The 20767-nt window shown below is 37.2% G+C and overlaps 1 protein-coding gene across 3 annotated transcripts in view; it reads right to left on the reverse strand.

Annotated features, from left to right (window-relative positions):
- The window catches only part of apbb1 (amyloid beta precursor protein binding family B member 1), a 50004-nt gene that overhangs the window by 15891 nt on the left and 13346 nt on the right, over positions 1 to 20767 (reverse strand). For 2 of the 3 annotated variants that reach the window (XM_088921294.1, XM_088921293.1), the window contains exons 3-6: positions 9175 to 9380; positions 6301 to 6386; positions 3679 to 3739; positions 784 to 930 (exon numbers count right to left, since the gene is read on the reverse strand). In XM_088921294.1, the coding sequence (XP_088777420.1) occupies positions 784 to 930; positions 3679 to 3739; positions 6301 to 6386; positions 9175 to 9380 (500 nt within the window). Of the gene's footprint in view, positions 1 to 783; positions 931 to 3678; positions 3740 to 6300; positions 6387 to 6842; positions 6900 to 9174; positions 9381 to 20767 lie in introns of all 3 variants that reach the window. The other variant, XM_088921295.1, reaches the window with a different exon arrangement.

Below are 20767 nucleotides of genomic sequence, written 5' to 3' on the forward strand. Positions count from 1 at the left end.
ATCCTAGAGGTTCACACACTTTTTCTCATCAATGACCTTGATTGTTTAAACCATTTGTTCAATAAAGACATGACAATGTAAAATGTTGTGTGTGTTGTTTGTTAAATAAGACTTTATTTATTATGATGACTTAGATGAAGGTCAGATCACATTTTAAGAGCCATTCATGCAGAAATCCAGATAATTGCAAAGGGTTCACAAACTTTTTCTCACAACTGTATATACATTACACAAGCAAAGACACTTGGTGTAAAACAGCAAAATGCAGACAAAAGTAGAACTGGGAAACCCAATACATTCTGTCCTGGACATACTGCTGCAAATGCTTAAGCTTGAATGTCACTGTTGCTGGGTTTCAGCCTGTGACTTGACATGATCTGGCCTGCAAAGGGCTGCACAATGTGAAGAGAGAAGAACACGGAATAACACTGGTGACATGTCTGTGTCAAAAGGGAAACAGGCTTGTGGTCAAGTTAAATTGTCATGGTTGGAAATGCAATTTATCTGTTTTAACCATATGAAAGGCAATAACCTGGGTGTGTTTATACAGTGTTGCAAATTGAATGCATTGTACTTTGGTACTTGAACTGGACTTTGCAAAGCTGCTCAAGCTACTGTACCTCAAGGGCATGAAACACTGGCTTGGCATTGCAACTGTATCCTGCCAGACACTAGGCAAATAATTTGAAGGATACAGTGACTGGTTATAACCTCAAAATAAAATCCAGTCTGTCCCAGAAGAAATGAAAACCAAAATAATCCCCTCCCCCACCGCCACCTCACCTCTCCCCAGATGCCAGCTGTGTCATGCAGGTTGTGCTTGTGGTAGGAGAGCTGACGGATACAGTTATTGACTGCAATGCTGCTCTTGCCCAGGGACATGTCCTCCTCAGACATCTCCACCCAGCCCAGAGAGCGGACTGCAAAACACTGAAGAACAGAGAGCAGGGAGTCAGCAGGGAAAGGAAGCTTTCAAAGCTAAATTTAATCTCACTCTACATGCCAAAACCTCAAGAATATTTAAAGCATTTCTAGAACAAACCTATATACAAGCAATACTACAAGGATTGCAAGTTAAAAATAAAATGTTCTTTGAAATATTACAGTTGCAAAAGAACAGCAAAGGATGAAGTAAAATGCACAGTGTCTATAGAAAGTCTACACATTCTTTCCAAAGTAACAAACTGTGGACTAAAAGCCTGAAATCAAGAGACATAATTTATTTTACCTTTAGTTACATATTTTAACACACAACTTCCAAGTGAAAAAAAGCTTAAACAGGTTGAAAAGTAATTACAAAATAAAAACCTAGGAAATTGATTGGACAGGTGTATATACCCCTTAGTAACAGTAATTGTAAATTAGCTCTGGTGTAACCAACTGCCTTCTAAATCACACAACAAACTAATTAGCTTCCAGCTGTTTCAACTAGTGATTCTGATCATTTCAGAATTAAATCAACAGTTCCTTGCAGGTCTGTAGGCAATGCATCTCAAAGTAAAGAGTCAACTATGAGGAACAAGGAGCTCTGGGATAAAGTTGTGGAATGGCACAGAACAGGAGATGGATGTAAAATATTTCAAAGGCTTTAAATATCCCTTGGAGCATGGTCAAGATTATTATTAAGAAGTGGAAACTATGCGGCACCACCAAGACTGAATAACCAATTAACAAAGAAACTTTTAAGAAAGGCTATCAAGAGGGCAAAGGAAACTTTGAAAGAGCTACAGGCTTTTATGGACAAGAAGGGTCTAAAAGTGTGTATGTGACAAAATGATACTGAAAACATGTGGTAAAATGTTTCTTATCAGCAGGAAATGGGGCACTTGTCAGAATAGAAGGGAAAATGAATGGAGCATAGTACAAAAAAGTCCCAAAGGAAAACATGTTGACTTCTGCAAGAAACTGAGATGAAGTCACCTTTCAGCACGACAATGACCCAAAGCACACAGCCAAAGCAACAACAGAGTTGGTAAATAACAACAAGTTCAATATCTTCGATTGGCCCAGTCAGAGCCCCGACCTCAATCCATCTGAGAATCTGTGGAATGACTTCAAGGTTACAGTCCAAAAATGACCCCCCTCCCAATTAGACAGAGCTTGAACAGTTCTATAAGGAGAAATGGGAAAGTAGGTAGCTGCGTCAGCATGTGTAGGCTGCAAAGGTTTATTCCATGTTGAAAAAAGAAGAAAAAAAACACAATGTTTCAGCTGAGTCATCTTCTGGTGAAGAGGGCCTTTGGCCACCTTCGGCCTTCTTCTGCCAAATCTAGATGTGCGACACTGGTACAGACCTATCCTCTGTACAGAAGGTACAGTTTAACAACTACAGAGTTAGCAAAAGGTGTTTCCATCAAGTACTAACTCAGGGGTTTATACATCTAAGAAAATGTATGTTTGCTTTTTTTTTTACACACAGAGGTTGTGTATTACAATGTATAAATAAATCTTAAATACAATTCTGATTTAATGTGTCTTGATTTCATACTAGTAAGCTAAAATGTATTACTTCAGAAAGGGTGTGTAGACTTTCTATAGACACTGTATCTGTATAGGCATATTTACCCAAACATAAGCTGCACCCTTTTCCAAATTTCAGGGTGGTAAAATTGGTCTGCAACTTATATTTGAATACATGTAAAAAAGTCAGAAGCTGATCTGTTGACAAATTTACCACCAGAGTGCTGAACAGTGTTAAATTGTTTACTCATTGTTTTATGGCATTGTTGCGATCAAGTGATACAAAAAACTTTTACAGTGCCTAGCAAAAGGGTTCAGACCCTGAATGTTCAAATGAATGTTGGATTATAAATGATACTTTACAAATCTTTTCCAATCAGTAGATTGGAAGATGGAGACTCTCTGATCTGCAAGAACTAAAGTTCCCTTAATGAAACAAACTACTTGCTTAAATAATCAATAATTGACAAGTGGTGCTAGTCACAAAAAATAGTTATTTTAGATGACCTACTAGGCAGACCTCCAGAAGCAGTGTTTGAGGCACTGAAACTAAGAATTTAATCCTTTTGAGTTGTGAACAAGAGTCTTCAACAAGGAAAACTACAAAATAAACTGTTTCAAGTATACAAAATTCTCAAAGGCACTGACAATGCCTGAGTTGTTCTTCAGGACCTGCAGTGAAACATAGACCAGACAACAGTACACAAAAGTGTGTTTGAAACTGAGAACAGGAGGCACATCTTTGTACAGAATTTAGCATTTAACAGGCTACTGGGGCCTGGATGGCCTCCTCTTCTATCAAATCTTTATGTTTTCCAATTGATAGCACTCATCTGAGTAAAGAAAATTCATTTCTAGATTTAAGATAGTAATGTCAGAAATTGAAGAATCTCAGTAAAAGAAAAACTGTTTGTAGAATTAACATACTAGGCTGAAATATGCACTAAAAAGGGTGTTGAATATTAATACCCTATTTGTACATAGTGTGAGTATACATTTCCTGCCTTTGTTGAAATATTTTATAATGCACTTGTTTTATTGGTGATTATTACAGATGTCCAGAATATTCCTGGGATCTCTTGGATTACCCTGAGTTATGCTAGACTACCATGAATTGATGGTATTTTGGTACAAAAGACCAGGCTGGTATTAGCCTCTAGTACCAGAGTTCACCTGCAGTGCTGACTGCTCTAGCCAGGTAGGAGAGAAAGTGTGTACCTTTGCTTCCACATCACTGCTCAGAGATCTCATCTTGTCCTCTTCTTCTGTCTGTGATGTGCTGAAAAAAGAAAAACTACACCATGACTTTGTCACATGAGTTAACAGTGATCTCACTCTTTTAATCTAAATAAACAAACCCAAGCCTTTTTTTTTCTGGAGCAGCAGATTTGACAAAAGGAAGATTAAAAGCATTCCAAAAGGCTAAATGTTCACACTGGAATTTTTGAAAACCTCAGCACTGAAGAGGTTACCAGGCAATTTAATGGTGTGTCTAGTAAACTATTAAAATCTCCAGCAGAGATTCTACAAGCAGGACTGGAATTGGTATAAGCCTTCCTTAAACTTTAAGAAAAAAAAAATGTGGACGTGTCTTGGTCTCACACTGTATCACTGAATTCATACTCACTATAAAGGCCTTCATTTCTGCTGGTCTACAGCTCAATTTTATGTTACTTGACTATTCATTTCCTTTATCAAAGCAAAAAGACCAGTTAAAAAAAGCACAAGGTTTATATAAATCTTCTTCTTCTTCTTTTTCACAGCCTTAGTCCCAGACTGTCCTGGGGTCAGCTGCTTTGGTTGCTCTTCTCCACTTGTCTCTGTCGAGCACATCTTCCTCGCTCACTTCACATACCTCCATATCTTTTCTCACACAATCTATCCATCTCTTTCTAGGCCTGCCTCTTCCCCTGTTACCTTCCACCTCAAATTCCATTACCCTCTTTGTTACTTCCTTAACATCCCTTCTCATGATATGTCCATACCACCGTAACCTCGCCCCTCGCATCTTCTCAACCACATCCACCACCCTACATCGTCTACGGATTTCTTCATTTCTGATCTTATCCTTCATTGAAATCTGCAGAATCCATCTCAACATCCTCATTTCAGTTCCTCTCATCAAGTTCTCTTCCCTCTTTCCAACTGCCAAGCATTCAGCTCCATATAGTAGTACAGGTCTAATCACAGTCTTGTACATTTTGCACTTTAACTTTCTAGGAATTTTCCTGTCACAGATTATTCCAGTTATTTCTCTCCACTTGTTCCATCCAGCTTTCACTCTTTGTTTTACTGCCTCCAGTGTTTCTCCTCCCTTTACCAGTTTTGATCCAAGGTATTTAAAGCTATCAACCTGTTTCAGTTTTCTTCCATTTGTCTCCTCAACATTGGTCATAGTATCTCCTCTTCTCTCCATTACCATTATTTCAGATTTTTCTGCATTCATTTTCAGTCCACCCTTTTCCAGACTCCTCTGCCATTTGAATACTTTATCCTGTAGTACTACTTCTGAATCTGCCATCAGTGCCACATCATCAGCAAAGATGAGTTCCCAAGGCACTTCTGTTCTTACCTCCTCTGTTAGTGTGTCAATAATGTTTATAAAAAGGAAAGGACTTATCCTTGGTGTACTCCAACTGTGATTTCAAACTCTTTTGTCTCTCCCCATTGTGTGACCACCTTCGTAGTTGCATCTCTATAAGTTGCTTGAACTAACTTCACCATGCTTTCTGGTACTCCTTTCTTCCTCAAGCACCAATACACCACCTCTATGGGCACATGGTCATATGCCTTCTCCAAGTCCAGAAAGGCCACATACAGCTTTTTCCCATTCTCTAGTGTCTTCTCCTGTAACTGTCTCATCACAAAAATGGCATCTGTTGTGCTTTTCCCCGCTGAGAATCCAAATTGTGAGTTGTGGATCCTGACTATCTTCCTGAGTCTCTTGTCCAGAATTTTTTCCAGGATTTTCAATCCATGTTCCAGAAGTTTTATTCCTCTATAGTTTTTACACTCCATTGGGTCTCCTTTCTCCTTGTAGATGGTAACCATACTGCTTTTGTCCATTCTTCTGGAATTCTCTCTTCCTTTGCAATATTGTTTAGCAATCTCGTCAGCCACTGAATCCCCTCTTCATCGAGGTTCTTAAAGTGTTCTGCTGCTATTCCTGATGGTCCAGTTGCTTTGCCCACTTTCATCTCTTTGATAGCTTCTGTCACTTCCTTTACTGAAATTTCTTGGATTGGTCCACACACTACGTCTGCCTCCACTAGGTTCTCCCTCTCATTTTCTACATTTAACAGATTTTTGAAGTACTCCAGCCATCTTTGCTTGATCTGTTCTTCTTTAATCAAGACTCTGCCTTCTCCATCCTTGAGTACTGCCACCCGGATAATATCTTTTTTCTGTCTCGCTCTATGTTTAGCAATCTTGTAGATTTGGTCCTCTCCTTCCTTTGTTTCAAGTTTCTCATACCATTCTTTCCAGGCTCTTTCCTTTGCTCTTGCTACACTTCTTTTTGCTACCTTCTTTAGTCTCTTATAGTCTTGTAATTCTCCAGTGCCTTGTATGCTTACAAGGTTTATATAAATCTTATATATAAATGGGTTTGGTTTTTTAAACAAGTCTAGAAAAAAATAGATTTTCTTAAACACACAATGGACACCCAGCTAGCAGAGAGTTTCTATGTCCTTAACATTTCGATCTCCATTTTTAAATGGCAATTGGTTTTGCGAAGAAATATTCATGAATTTGATTACATTTTTCTACACCTCTATAAAGACATTCCAAGAACAAAACACGCAGGTTAATGCAAATCCAGTCTGAATCGGCACAGCCTACCCAAGATTGATGGAAGCATAACGCAGTGTTGCCCCTTCAAACTCCTTCAGGCTATGGTCAGAAGACTCATCATCCGCATGTAGGTCCTGCCAATGACAAGTTCAAAGTTTTTCAATTCCCCATACAGTCAACTCCAGAGGGCTCCAGAGAGACAGGCATGACCTAGCACTGACATAATATTTTCTGGTCAACTCCATATTGAATTTTAAAAGACCAAAATTAAAACTAAGGTTATGAATTTTCTCCATATACATACCATCAAGGAACATACTATTTTAACATAATTTTTATATTAACATATATAAACAACAGACCTGGCTCAGCTCTCACTGAAAAGACTGCAAACTCACAAGCACCTAGTATCCTTCTCTATTCTCTATAACACATGGCAAGTCTTGAAAACCACAGCCAACATTAGATGCACCTACATCTGACAGCAAATGTGCAAACTTTGCGCGCTGCTTGGAGAATGTCAGACACAGCTGAATACTGACAAAGTTCAACTGTGAGAAAAATCCTTCAGTGTCATCAATTCTTCTCACCTTCCAGAATTCCCCATCCTCAAACTTGTCAGGGCGGGACAGGCTAGTCCACGTCAGCTGAATGAGGTTGCAGATGAGAGGATGCAGATACACAGGGGTGGACCGGTTTACAAATGCAGGGGTTTGGAGTAGGATTGGTGGGCATGTAGGAAATGAGTAGGATTGGTGGGATATGGGCAAGGAAAGAAAAAGGTAATATGAGACCTTTCTCTTCATATATTCTTAGTGAAAGCACAGGTCGACTGAGGGCAGGAATAAAAGAAACAGTACTGACTTGTATGTTTTTAGAAAATAATATATTTGAAGCATTTAATTTATTTGATTTAAAATTACAGTATAGTTATAAATTGAGTCTACTTTCCTAGGCCAGTTTTAAAATGTTTTAGTCAAAAATAAGGACTGAACGTGTTCATTTTATGATAACTATAACAGAGAAAGTTCTTTGGAAATGATCAAATAATACTCTTAACCATCTATATTGCTATCTACTAACTGGTTCCTTCTGTCAATTTCCTTGAAAAGATCACCAAAAAGTTTGACAAAAACAAAGTCAACATAGAATTTCAACTGATATTAGACTTTATTTGACAGTAGACAAATAGTGTCAACAAATAATCAATGCTGTGTGGGGAAAAAAGTAGACAACACTACATTCTCTTTAAAACCACAACAGCAACTTCCTGCCAGATGTTTTCTGGCAGGAAGTTATAATGACTCCAACTGAAGGAAGCACTTAAAATGCACTTAAAATGGCGGAATCGGCACTGCTTAGCACTTTCTGAAAACAAAATCATCTGATTCACTAAGGGAGGTTTGGAAGTAGTCAGCCAGGATTTTTCCAGTTCCTAGCGACACAGCAGCTTCCCAGGCAGCTGCAGGCTTGCAGCCACGGTAGCAAGGGACACGCCTCTACTCCAGGTGAGACAGGATCTCCTAGTAATCCTAGTCACTATAGAGACTGAACAGTCCCGAAAGACGAAATGGAGCTTTCTGCACTTCCTCACTCTCCCCATCTGAACACAGGTGTTATTGCTTTCCATTATGGTTCAAAGATGAAACTGTCAGGTCCTAATGGTGGATAAATAAAATAACTGGCAATTACTTGTATCTTAAAAAGAGGAGAGGAATTCTTTATATTCTTTTATATTAGTTTCTAGTACTAACTTGTGAACTGTAAATTGTTTTCTCTTCAAATGTCATTGTTTAATGCATATAGGGAATAACCTGGCACCTACACAAGTAGGTAAATGCACAAGCTCTGCCATTATCATCATTATTTCCTCCTGCTGTAGCTGAGCAAAAATAACTCTTTTATTTCTCTAATGCACCCTGCTCTTACAATATCATAGGAACATGCTGAAGGATTTGAACCCAGCTAGGAAACACAAGGCCCATTGTTTTAACACAACATTTAATAGTGAGTTGCAGATTATTCTTTAAAAAAATAATAAGAAAATAACAAAATATAATGTCAGAATGTCAGAATATAACGTAATATAATGTATAAATATATGTCAGAAACATCTTAGAATTTCTCCATCCTATGATGATGAACATGGAGAGAAATGCAGAACAATATGCTAATTGTTGGGCATAGCATATGCTATTACTTGACCGATCAACCCAGTCCAATCCAAGCGCAAGAGCATCTAGTCACCGTGGAACTCTGTACTGTACTGAATGATAGCGACCTGACTGCAAGCACTATAATGTTCATGTCCTGTGACCTCACTTCCTGCAGTCTCATCTGGATGTGACATCCTTCCTGTAGGGAAAAACACATCCTTACACTAAGCAAGGAGCGATGGCTTTCTTGTAAGATGAGAATGAGTTATGCTATGGACAATTTACACACCAGACCTGAACCCCACTAAACATCTGTAGGATGAATCAGTGGGATTACTCGTAAAAACTAGGGCTCAGAGACTAGTGCACAGCCACCTGCTCATGCAGGAGGTACGAGAGAAATGGGACACAATACCACAAGATGACATCTGCAACCTGGTGGAAAGCATGCATCACAGCTTTCGACTAGTATTCAACAGAGGCCAAACACCATTCTAGCCTGTAACACAGTAGACTCACTGTGTTGATTAATTCTGTTAATAAATGATGATCAAGATTAAGCATGAATTTACCTTTGTCATATCTCTCAATAAAATGTCAGTGTTTCTACTAGAAAAATGTTTTGCTTATATTCCTGATAGGTTTGGGAGTCAGATTTTTAAGGCAGGTTTAGTGTTGATGACACAGTCATTGGTTTCTGTGTCGTTAGCTATGGATCCAGATGTCAACCTCACCTAGAGCTCAACAGCTGCCATATTTCCCTCACCTGCGTTTCCTCAGATGGTGTGGTACCTTGTGATGCGATGGAGGGTTTCCCAGAGCCCAGGCCTTCCTCCAGAGGGGAAGGGGGCTCCCACTGTGTGGTGCCAGTGGGAATGTGCCAGTAGTAGGTTCCTGAAGTGTCTCGAACCCGCATCCAGCCCGCCGGCAAATCTGTGTCTGTCTCAAAGGCACTGCGGTTCCAGAAGGACTCTGCGAACCAAAGGAACAGTAAGAAGGTGTCAGACACAGGGACACAAGGCACAAAATCTTTATGGAGTCCAAAAACACATCAATATAAAACAGTCCCAGTTCCATATTAAAGTAAAAAGTTAGGGAATAATAGTGCTACAGTTTACTACCGTCAATATAATGTAATTGGCAGCAGCAAATCCAAAGAAAGTTCTGTCTTTTTTTTTAGTGCAGGTTGAGCTCCATCATCATTCTAGATAGGATCTGGGTTATATCACTAGCTGTGACTGGGGTACCCCGAACGGCAGCAGATAATTGCTCTAGTGCTGCCAAGAGCAGGGTGGGATTACTCGGCACACAGCTACCTGTGCAGCCTCTCAGATGTCTGCAGACATGAGGTGCTATTAAGAAGGGATATGACTCTGTAACAATCAGTTCTGAACCTCCGGTACAGGGCTGTGTTGCCTGTGACATGTTAAAAGATGAAGGGGTCAGAAATGAGCAGGTTACAGAAGTCTGAAGACAAGATTCTAAAATTGGTTGGGTATAACAAAACATAATTGGCAGTTCTCATTTTTTTTTATTGCATAGAAGGAGGCACTGTAAAGGAAGAGTTCCAAATTTACTTTGTGTATTTGGCCAGGTGTTTTCTTTTTATTAAACTCTTCTCACTAACACAACCTGAGCACAAAGTTGAAGAATTATGTTTCCACTAAAAAGTACTCAGCAGAGCTATGTAGAATTTTTCTGATACAAGTCCCACAGTGCCTACAGGAAAAATGGAATCAGAAGGAATAATGCAGGTCTTGGTTACATCACAGCAAATTCACTGCACAGGCCTTAGACACTATAAAAAAGCTGGCCAACTATGCACTGACGCCGCCAAGTCTTGGCCAATGGCAGCACAGACCTGAACCAGCAATGTCTGGATAAGAAGTTGGAAACAACTACTAAAAGTGAAACAACAAGAATACAACTTTTATTTTCTGATTAACAGTGTAGGGGTTTTGTGAATTTACTGGCACAGTGTTTAATTGTAACAGTAAATTGCGTGAGTTCACTTTGGCTATTAGGAATCAATCAGCAGTACAACAAGGGGTCTCCACAAGGATTCAGAGCACATGGAATGCATTTATACATAAAATGATTTGATTAATGATTAATGTGCGACACATTTCTACATAAGAATCAAAGTATTTAAACAGTAATGGGAACTAGAACATGACAGTACAATTTCACATTTTCGTGTATAAAAATAATATATATATATAAAGACCATGTAAGTGTAGTAAATGGGAAGGTGAAGGCAACACTAAAATACTTAAATTGAACTTTTATGTACATTATACATTATTTTATTATTCAACTATAGTACTACATAAAGTTGAAATAAATATTGTACGTATGATTAACAAAGAAATCTTATTTTGTATAGAGTAAAATGAATTATTTTTTAACTTATCTAACAATGTAGTCTGTGCTTCTTGACATTCCTATGAACTTTGTCAGGGCGCTTTGTGTTTTAAGAACGAAGTATGAGCATAGAAAAATGCAAGAATTACATATACATCTAAAACATACAGTTATAAAGTACATTAATAACATATACTTTTATATGATACATAGCAATACGTTTACTAGGAATTTGCAATTTTGTATGGTGCTTTTTCATTTAAGTTGGGGAATGTATGTCCAAGTCTGTAATGTACCCATGTTTATTAGTGCAATGAATGTGAGTGGTGGAAGTCTAAGCCTACATCAATTCACCAACATTTAAAGAAACTTAGAGATATGTGCAATTTCTTCTTAAGCTAACAGCTATATTAGGATAGATGCATTCATTTAAATGTTTTATACCCGTTTTTAATTAAAACCTACAACTACCTCAGCTGATCAGTAGATGTTTGTAGATACTTCAAGATAATGTAAGGCAAAGCTCAGGTCCAGACAATGAGTGTAGAAAAAGTTCGTACTGTACATTCTTGTGATAACAGATCAGTTATGTGACATTTTTAACTTGCATTTTCAGATGACCTTATTTTCCACAGATCATCCCCTTTCTGTGGAAAAAATCTATTCCCATTCCAAAAACTGGCAGGCTGATACCCACCATATTACAGAAACTCTTGGTTTACACAGAAAGACCTAGACTTCTTTACATGGAGGTCTCAATAAGTCTGACATTTACTACACTTTCACTGGATTACCACAGGGCTGTGTCTTGTGACATCTCAATAAGTCTGTTGATGACACAGTTCTGGTCAAGTTATTAAAATACCCAGAAAAGCATGGGTTCATTCTAAATTATTTTAATAAATGTTGTAATTAGTTCTCTTTGAAGAAAAATGCAACACCCCTCAAACCTGCTTTTATTAACGGTCAGACATTGTCAACAATTTGTAGTCTGGCCATTAATACAGCGACAATTGGGACTGGACTCATAGATAAACATAAAATGTGACAAACACTGTGAGACCAACAGATATTTCAAAATAGTTGCTTTATATCTTGAAAAATGGTTTCATGCTCAATTTCAGAGTTTCTAAAAAACTTTTTCACCTTTTTCTGTGTATGTACCTTACATAGGTAATGATCCGCTTATTGTTACTTTAATATTACATTAGTCCACTGATAAAGGTTAACACAGGACTTACGGTGGCCACTCAGGATGTGCAGTATTTCTTCCACATGCGTTATCTGTAACGCAGTGCATTGGGTTACATAATTCACTGAGATTAAAGATGAATTATTGTTAGGTGGCGCTTATGGTGTGTTAGATGTTAGTGAAACAACTGCTTCATTTAATCTGTTTCTCTACTGTGCATGTTTAAATTCACTCAATGTGGAATATTAATATGGAATTGTACAACTAAAGGGAAATTTTGGTAGCTGACAAAAAAAACAGAATTATAACATAATATATACCTAATGTATATTACTGTATTACTTATATTTTAGATAATATACTTAATGTCTGTATTATTTATATGAAGTTAATTGTACATAATTTAAATTTTGATTATGAAAAATATATTTCATACATACTGTACTGTAGGGGCTTTAAACCCATACGGCCTCATAGGTAACATCTAAAGTACACACAGTAGATGGTAGTGATAGCTAAATATAAAAATAAAGTACACAACAGAATCCCACCTTCTTCATAAACATTGTATACATTAAAGTCTTAACCCTGTAACTTACGGTGGTTATTTTGGAAAAAAAATAATGTGCTTGTTCTAGCTATATAAAGATTATATAGTTCATAAAAAGCTATAATGTTTCACCCTGTTCTAAGAATATGGAATAAGAACATTGTACTTGCTGTTATTACTGTTGTAAAAAAGGTTGTAGCACTGATTTAATACCATTTGATAGGGAACATTAATATGGAATCATTTAAATAAAGAAAAGCTGGCAGCTAAAAATATCAATTTTAAATATTTTTATGTTAATTTTAATGACTTTTGCAGTCCTTATAATTGTAAAGGACTATAAAACGCTCATAGAATGTAATGTAGAATGTTGCGCTCATGTGATACTTTAGCACAGCAGTTTAGATGGCTAATCAGAAGATGACCAGTTCCATTCCTGGACAGAGCATTTCAGCAACGAGTAATCAGGAAATAATTTAACTTTAAAATGTTGATTATAAAAATATACATCACACAAACGATCACATTGCAGTTCATTGATGTGTACACTACTGTTTCGGTATATCTGTGGATAAGATTTCATATAATTTGCATGTGTGGTAGTAAGCTAAGGAAACTTTGGCAATATCGCTCTGTTTATTCATAGATTTGTACTACTTAATAGAGTTCATCTCGATTGTCCTAGTACAAAACTGACAGTAAAAGAAACAAAATGCATTCATTCAAAGCAAACTAAATGAGGTAAACCTGGCAATACCTCAAAGCTTTGTACTATTAAATATGTGTACTATTAAGTATTCTGTGTACAAACTAAAAATTGCAGGTAAACAAATATTCATCAGTCAAAATGGGATGACGAAATTAAAGTTTTATGTCAAAATCCAAAAAACGTTATTATGTTAGAATATATAAAGCATGAATCTAAAGTAGTCTAATGAAATTTAGTTTTTACATAAAATATTAAGAGTTTTAAAACTGTAACAAAGTTAAATTGTACCAGCATGTGAATATTTTATTCTCCGTAGCAACTTCCCTCCGCTTTGATAGGCTAAAGCATGAAACGTTACCATTCTGCAAAGAAGTGGGGGCAATTCCATTCAGTGGAGTCTGCTCTGCTCATGAGCACCCTTGTGACACACAAATTTAGAAATGGGACACCCTAAGCCCTTGCCCTTGACTTGAGTGAGAGCGTGCATATGAAGGGCACAAGAACACAAGTGTGCCTATTGGGACTCGGCCATAGGAAATGACATCAGGAGTGGTTGCTAATTACTGACAACCAAGTCTGATTGAAGGTGGTTGTTGTCATCCCTCCTGAACCTTTGTTACAAACTCCATTTGTATTAATAGTTACAACAGATACAAATCTTAACAGATTTTTAAAACAAAAGTTATTAACCCTACTTCACACTTTCATGTCAAGATCACGACGTGCACAGCAGGCTTTTTGTTTTGATTATACTATGAATTAGTCCCTGAGGCAATACCGTCCAAGGTTTTGAAATTATAATTAAAAAACAAACTTTTGCACGAGAAGTCCTGTACTGCTTGCAAAGTAGCTGATTCTGACAAACTTAAACAGCTAATTTTGCTTAAAGAATTTAAGGTCTGTCTGCTTGACTGTATTGCAGCTAATTTCATGGATCAGTTCTGACACCAACTGTGATATCCAATCTAAAATTAAGATCTGCTTCTTTGACATTACGCAAAATGGTTTTGACCCTTATTAAACTTCAAGATCTTGACTGTTTTGACTTTCTATTTGTTTTTTAGCTGAAAAAGAAAATGAAGAGGTTTTGTAATAAATCTTTTTTGGAATTCCATTTATTATAAAATCACAGACATCGACACAGGAGCTACTGCGGTTCATAATCTCTCATTAATTTACAAACACATTGAACTCTGTGACACTGCACCCCTTTGACTGAATTTTTATCACCTTTATTACCTTTGTCTGTCCAGGGGTGGGGGTTGGGGCTGACGTTACTGTCTAACTTCCTCAATTTAACATCTGATACATCCCCAGCACCTCTATGAGACTGTGAATGTAAAGTGAACAAAAAACTATTTCTATTTTTTGCTTAATTTTTATGCTAGTGCTCTGAGAAATGCTTAGAATAATACTTTCACCTTTGGAAGATGAGCAACTTCTCTATTATTAATTAATCTGGGAAGTGTACTCTGGTTGCAGGAGCAAGTCTTCCACAGAACAATTTCATTCCAAAATGAAGGACAGTAGAGAAAGCAAAACCCTTCCCAGAGAAAGCAGAATTTTAATGCAAATGACCTTCTGTGATTTTCTGCTCTTTGAAAACACTGCATGAGCCAAATCATAATTCACCATGAAATGAAGATCGTTACTTTTTAAAAATACAAGTATGAGGAGAGATAAGAAAAGCAAACATATCTACATTATCTGTCCACAATGAAAGAAACTCTCCAGGGTTGAGCAACAAGGAGTATGTAAACACAGACATTGTCACCTTAAGTACAGATGCAGCCATTCAAAATGCGTGAGGTATTTCGCGGCATACCCCGGTGGGCGTGTCACAGTATCACGCGGTATGACGCAGTTAACGTGGTGTCACGTGGTTAACTATCCGGCGTCGCCTTGTAAAACCGCCAGGGGGAGCTTAACCTCTCATGTACAGCATTTGAGCCTTTAATTTTGAACTGTGTATTACAGCATGTTAATCATCAGTCATTAAAATGTTGGTATATTTTATGAAAGCAAGATTGCTCAGTTGGACAAAAGTACACAGCCTACCTTTATCATAAATATTTATGCATCAAAGCCTTTACTGAAGATATTACTAATAGTATTAATAATGGATGACTTTAGACAAGCTGTATACTCAAAGTATAATTTCTTTAGCACATTTGTACAAGCACTTGGAATCTGTCCAAGCCATACTTTGTCAGGCATTTTGTTTTACTTCAACGGGCATAAAAACTTCCTTGCTTTTAACAGGGCGTTTCATAATTTCTAACTACGAAAATGATTTAAAATGCGACACTTATCATTCAACTAGAGCTTAAAATATCACAAGGATCCTCAAGAGCACAGCAAAGAGTGTATTAAAAGACACTTGTATTTATCAACGCTTTCTTTTCCGTATACCAGATTTTATGGAACCACTTCAGAGGGGTGTCAGCCAGTCAGATTCCAGGATTCGGCACTTTAAAGGAAAAATACACACCGGTATTCCATTTCTCCCTAACGATTTTAAGCATCGAAGTATTTAACTAGCATGTGAAATAGCGTGTGAAAAAGTGGTAGTTTTAAGCTTTTCTGCTAATATAATATGGAATCGATATTGATTTAAATCGTGTTCTGATTTAAATCGCAAACGCGTGTTTAATTATATGTGTTTTTTAATCATAATCAGGCTAATGCAACATAAATTGATACAGTATCTTTGTCTTCTAAGCATCTTAATAAACTTTCAGCATAGCTTTCTACCCGTCAAGATTTATATTTCTTGGGATTTTGGGATCAAACGTGGAAGGATTAGATTATAATCGTTTTTATTTGTCAAATACGTGATTGTATTTCTGAATGTTATGTGACACCTACAGTAGTTCACTGCTTTAAATACATCGAATTAAGAAAGTTATGTGTAGCACTTTAGATCTTTTTTCTGAACCAGGGAAAATCTGATCATGTTTCTCTATAACAATAATAAAAAAAACTTTATTTTACATATCGCCTTTAAAAGTGGCATCTCAAAGCAATACAGTAGATCGAAAAACAGTTAAAAGGGACCAGATTAAATACCAGACAATCGCAAACGCATTTTCAATAAAATTATTTTATTCATTCAGCAGTTTGTGAGAGGAACATCCAGCAGGGAGAGACACACACACCGGTTTTCATTGACAAAATTGTTTTTTTTCAATTCCTTTTGTCTAACAGGAATGTTTTGTTTGTGGACAAACTGTTAGACAAGAGGAAAAGACCGCCTCCTCCTACGAAGCATTAATCGCGTATCTAAGGAAAATTGCAGTATACCTTTGTTCATGCACATCATTATACAGTACAGTATCTCAATTTGTATTTCGATAAAAAAAATCGTTTGCCCAGCCACTACTGTTGTTATTGTTTTTATCCTGTAAAGCGTTTTCTTTTTCTGCGTTTTCCATTTCCTTTTTCTGATCACTCGCTTTCTGGATACACATCTCACCTGTCCTGTTCTTTGTTTTCCTGGTTTGCCGATTATGCCTGCTGCGGTCCACTCCTACCCTCACACCTAAAGAATACTATTTTAAATTTCTTGGCGCAGTTCATTAACCCTTGTATGTGCTGTCCGCGCCCAAAATGCAATTAAAAAAAAGTAAAAAACCGCGCTCAAAATGCAATTTAGAGCTTAATAAGATACACTCCACAGGCAAAATTAAAGACAAAATTAAAGACGATTAAAATCTGTAATCTTTCCACTTGTACTGTGAGTCATCGGACAGTTTCTGCTTTGTGTAAGGATGGTGAGAAAGCTGTGTTCAATGTATTTAAGGGACTCAGAAGTAAAAGAAGATGCTTCATATTGCGTGACTAATTTTAAAAACCAAGTTATAAATGCAGACGCTCCCTCGGTGCCGCGCCGGGTGTAAATATCAAAGTATACATTCCCAACAAGAATTGTACCCATCTGTCAAACAAATAAAACACCTTGAATTGAATTGAGGGAGAGATGGGGGTAGTGGGACAGAGATACTGTAGACAGACTCAAGGCAAATAAGATACTTATGGGTACGCAGGCATTCACGACAGCAACATACGAAACGTTTGCACGTACTGTATAGTTAAGTTATTACTTGGTTTTCAAAGTGCAACGAAATACAATATTGTTGTTGCTGCTGTTCTGGTTGTTTTTATCCCGTAAAGCGTTTTGAGAAGCCACCTTTAAAGGCGATATATACTGTAAAACCACTGATTCTTATGGAATGTGCTCCGCAGGAGATTCAAATTTTTATTTATTTATTTTTTAATCGCGTATCTTAGGAAATCTCAGTATAACTTTGTTCATGAACAGTGGCATGTTACATTATCATTCGTTTTTTTAACAAGGCTCGCCAGCTAATGTGAATCGAAACCTGTCTTGCTAGCTTTTAAAGTCGTGCATGTGTAAACTGTACTAGAGGGCATGCAAGTTACTCTGCCCCTTTCAGCGGCAGGGAGTCCCTCTGCTGCAACACACAGCAGACAGAACGGGAGACTATTGCCTTTCATATCTGACACCAGTGAAGTAAAAGGGGTGTCTAAAGGGGTGATTTTAGACCACATTTTAGTTACTTTATTTTGTTTACTTTTAACATTTCTGTAATTTACAGTAGATGTCACAATAGAAGCCCGAAGCCTATTATACTCAGTCTAGCCTTGGATCCTCTGAGTCCCTTGACTCAGTTATTGCATATTAATTTCTTGAGATACGCGATTCCATATTATATTCCCTTTTAATCAAATTCTAAAAGTATGCTTGTTGACTCCGGTATCGCGTTACTTAAAGACTTCGATGCTTAAAATGTTTAGGGAGAAATGGAATACTGGTGTGTACAGATGCAGCCATTCAAAGTGCGCGTCACAGACACGTACCGCAGGTGACGTCGCTCAGTATGACGCAAGATGACGCGTGGCACCGCAGTAAGTGATTGGTTGACCAACAGGGGCACTCGTGGTTCGTTGGTCTGTCGTAGAAAGACTTACAGTAAAAACGTCTTTGCTGTGCCCGTTGTAGATATTGAATTTTACCACTGAAGGGAAATCTTAGTAGCTGAGCATAAAAAGAATAGGAGCATACTGTAACGCGTGTGAAAGCCATAAACGATATTAATTTTGGAACATAAACATACAGTATATAGCTGGTCTTGGTACTTTAAAGAAAAAAATACACACCGGTATTCCATTTCTCCCTAAACATTGTAAGCTTCGAAGTCTTTAACTAACGTGATACCGGAGTCAACAAGCATACTTTTAGAATTTGATTAAAAGGGAATATAATATGGAATCGCGTGTCTCAAGAATTTAATAACGGTATGATTATATCCGTGTACTGCGGCAGGGCTGTGTAGGGCTGTTTCGCCTGCCTGCTCCAGCGAGCTGACTGTAGCCGACTGGTCTAGGTGCGTGCCTGCCAACGGGCAGGCTGTGTGCTCGAATCCAGCTGGACCTTCTAGTTTTATTTATTTATTTTTTAATCGCGTAACATAAACATATTACCGTATGCAAACTGTACTGTATACAGTATGTATATGTATATTTAATGTCTTAACTGTGCCCGTTTAATTGAATTTAAAAAAATTATTTAACACGAACATTAAGCTGTTTACATCTTCCGCCTGAGAACAGTCACCCGTTGCTACCCAACGCAGAATGGTGATTGGCTGACACCATCTGACACCCCTCTGATTGGAGAAAAAAGACGTGCTGGTTTGCTATACATACTGTAACAGGAAGAGGATTTCTTTCTATTCAAAACGTGTATTTTAAAAGTTTAAGTAAAAACCTTACAGCGTACACAGATTTCTAAACTGATCAGGATCGTTATCTTTGTCTTATGCATAATAATATTCACCGCTCTGTGCAGCAAATTAATAATAAACTTTATTTTATATAGCGTTTTAAACGAATAAGTAATTAGATTGCTCATAAACCTAATCACTTGCTTTTTCTTTTTATTTAGGCTCAGATTTCAACTATAGATCGTATTATTAATAACCATAATAACAACCAACCAACAAAAACAACCATATAAACATAATACCAACCAAAAACATAGATAACAACCACAATACAAAATCAAATATATCAAACCATTTTACTCTCGCAAAGTCCTCCAATTATCATAATCCCGCCCCTTATGCAAAACCAAACCTTCCTCCCATCCCAGTTTATCCTGTTTATCATAAACAAAATCCACCTCAATTTTCAACATAAAGCATTACACAAAATCAATACCTCAACACTCCATACTCAACAACGATAATTCACAAACAGCCAGAACATGTAACTACACATTCCCAAACAGACCTAATTTCCATAGCCCCGCCCCTTATGCAAAACCAACATCCCTCCCCTGTTCTCTCTCTCCCCTGGCGGTTGTAATTGTTTTTATTTTCAAATAAATTTTAGCAAAGTCATGCATTTTAAAAATCTTAAGATTTTTATATTTATGTCTTTCTTTAGTGGTTTCATTAGTGACAAAGGCTAAACTTTCTTGGAAAAATGTCTTTTATGTAAACCATGTTTGCTATTTATTCATTCAGGGCTAAAATATGTTCATTGTATTCTAATGAAAGAAGGGTTCCTTTCGCCGTAGTCGGGAGCCTAGCCTTTAACTAGTAAGTACTGTACTTACTGGGTTTTTGAGGGGGGGGGGGAGTGTCTTTCGCTGGAAATCTCGCCTCCTACTTTGAAAATACCCGTGAGACGGTTCAATTCGTCACAGCCAGCACTCCTGCAGAGAGGGGGGTTGTACTTGGAGTGTATACAGTACACGCGTTATGCTCTTCGTTAATGTCTAAGCCGGAACATATCATTATATCTCATTTTGTATTTCTTAAAAAAAATCGTTTTCCCAGCCTAACAGTATTGTTTTTAACCTGTAAATTTGCTGGACAGAGAGGTGAACATTATTACACAGAAGACAAAGATAGCGATTTACGTTGCATTGTGTATCGTGCTGCTTTAATACAGTTTTAAATAATTGGAAGTCTAAACAGTATCAGCTTTATTTATGGGTTTTAAATAAAGGTGATTTAAACGCGATTTAAATCAATATAAATGTTTATATTGTAACGCATAGGTGACTATTCATTGTTATTAAAATGACTTAAATTCGATCATGTTGTGATATTTAGAAATATACATTTGTTTGGTGCGAGTGAAGTTTTATTTAATCTCTGAGCCATACTGATTCTTCTGGAAGCGAGTTTCCGCCAGGGAGTAAAAAAAAAACACACTATGGTATTCTCTCCAATGCAGTGCAGTTAAAAACATACCTCTGATGCTGCTCCTAAATGAATATCGTTTATGACCATCAGAGGCTTTATGCTCCTTTTCTTTTTTCCAGTGGATTGAACAGGGAGAGGCATTTCATGATGTACTTTTCACTGATGAAACAACAGTGGCTCTGGAACAGTTTTCAACCATGTTGTTTTATAAAAAGGGGAGATATGTACACGTTACTGAAGCTAAAAGTTTAGCCTTTGTCACTAATGTAAACACTAAATAAAGACGTATAGAAATCCCTACGTTAC

Source organism: Atractosteus spatula, chromosome 7 (genome assembly GCF_055471065.1).
Source record: "Atractosteus spatula isolate fAtrSpa1 chromosome 7, fAtrSpa1.hap1, whole genome shotgun sequence".
Lineage (NCBI taxonomy): Eukaryota > Metazoa > Chordata > Actinopteri > Semionotiformes > Lepisosteidae > Atractosteus > Atractosteus spatula.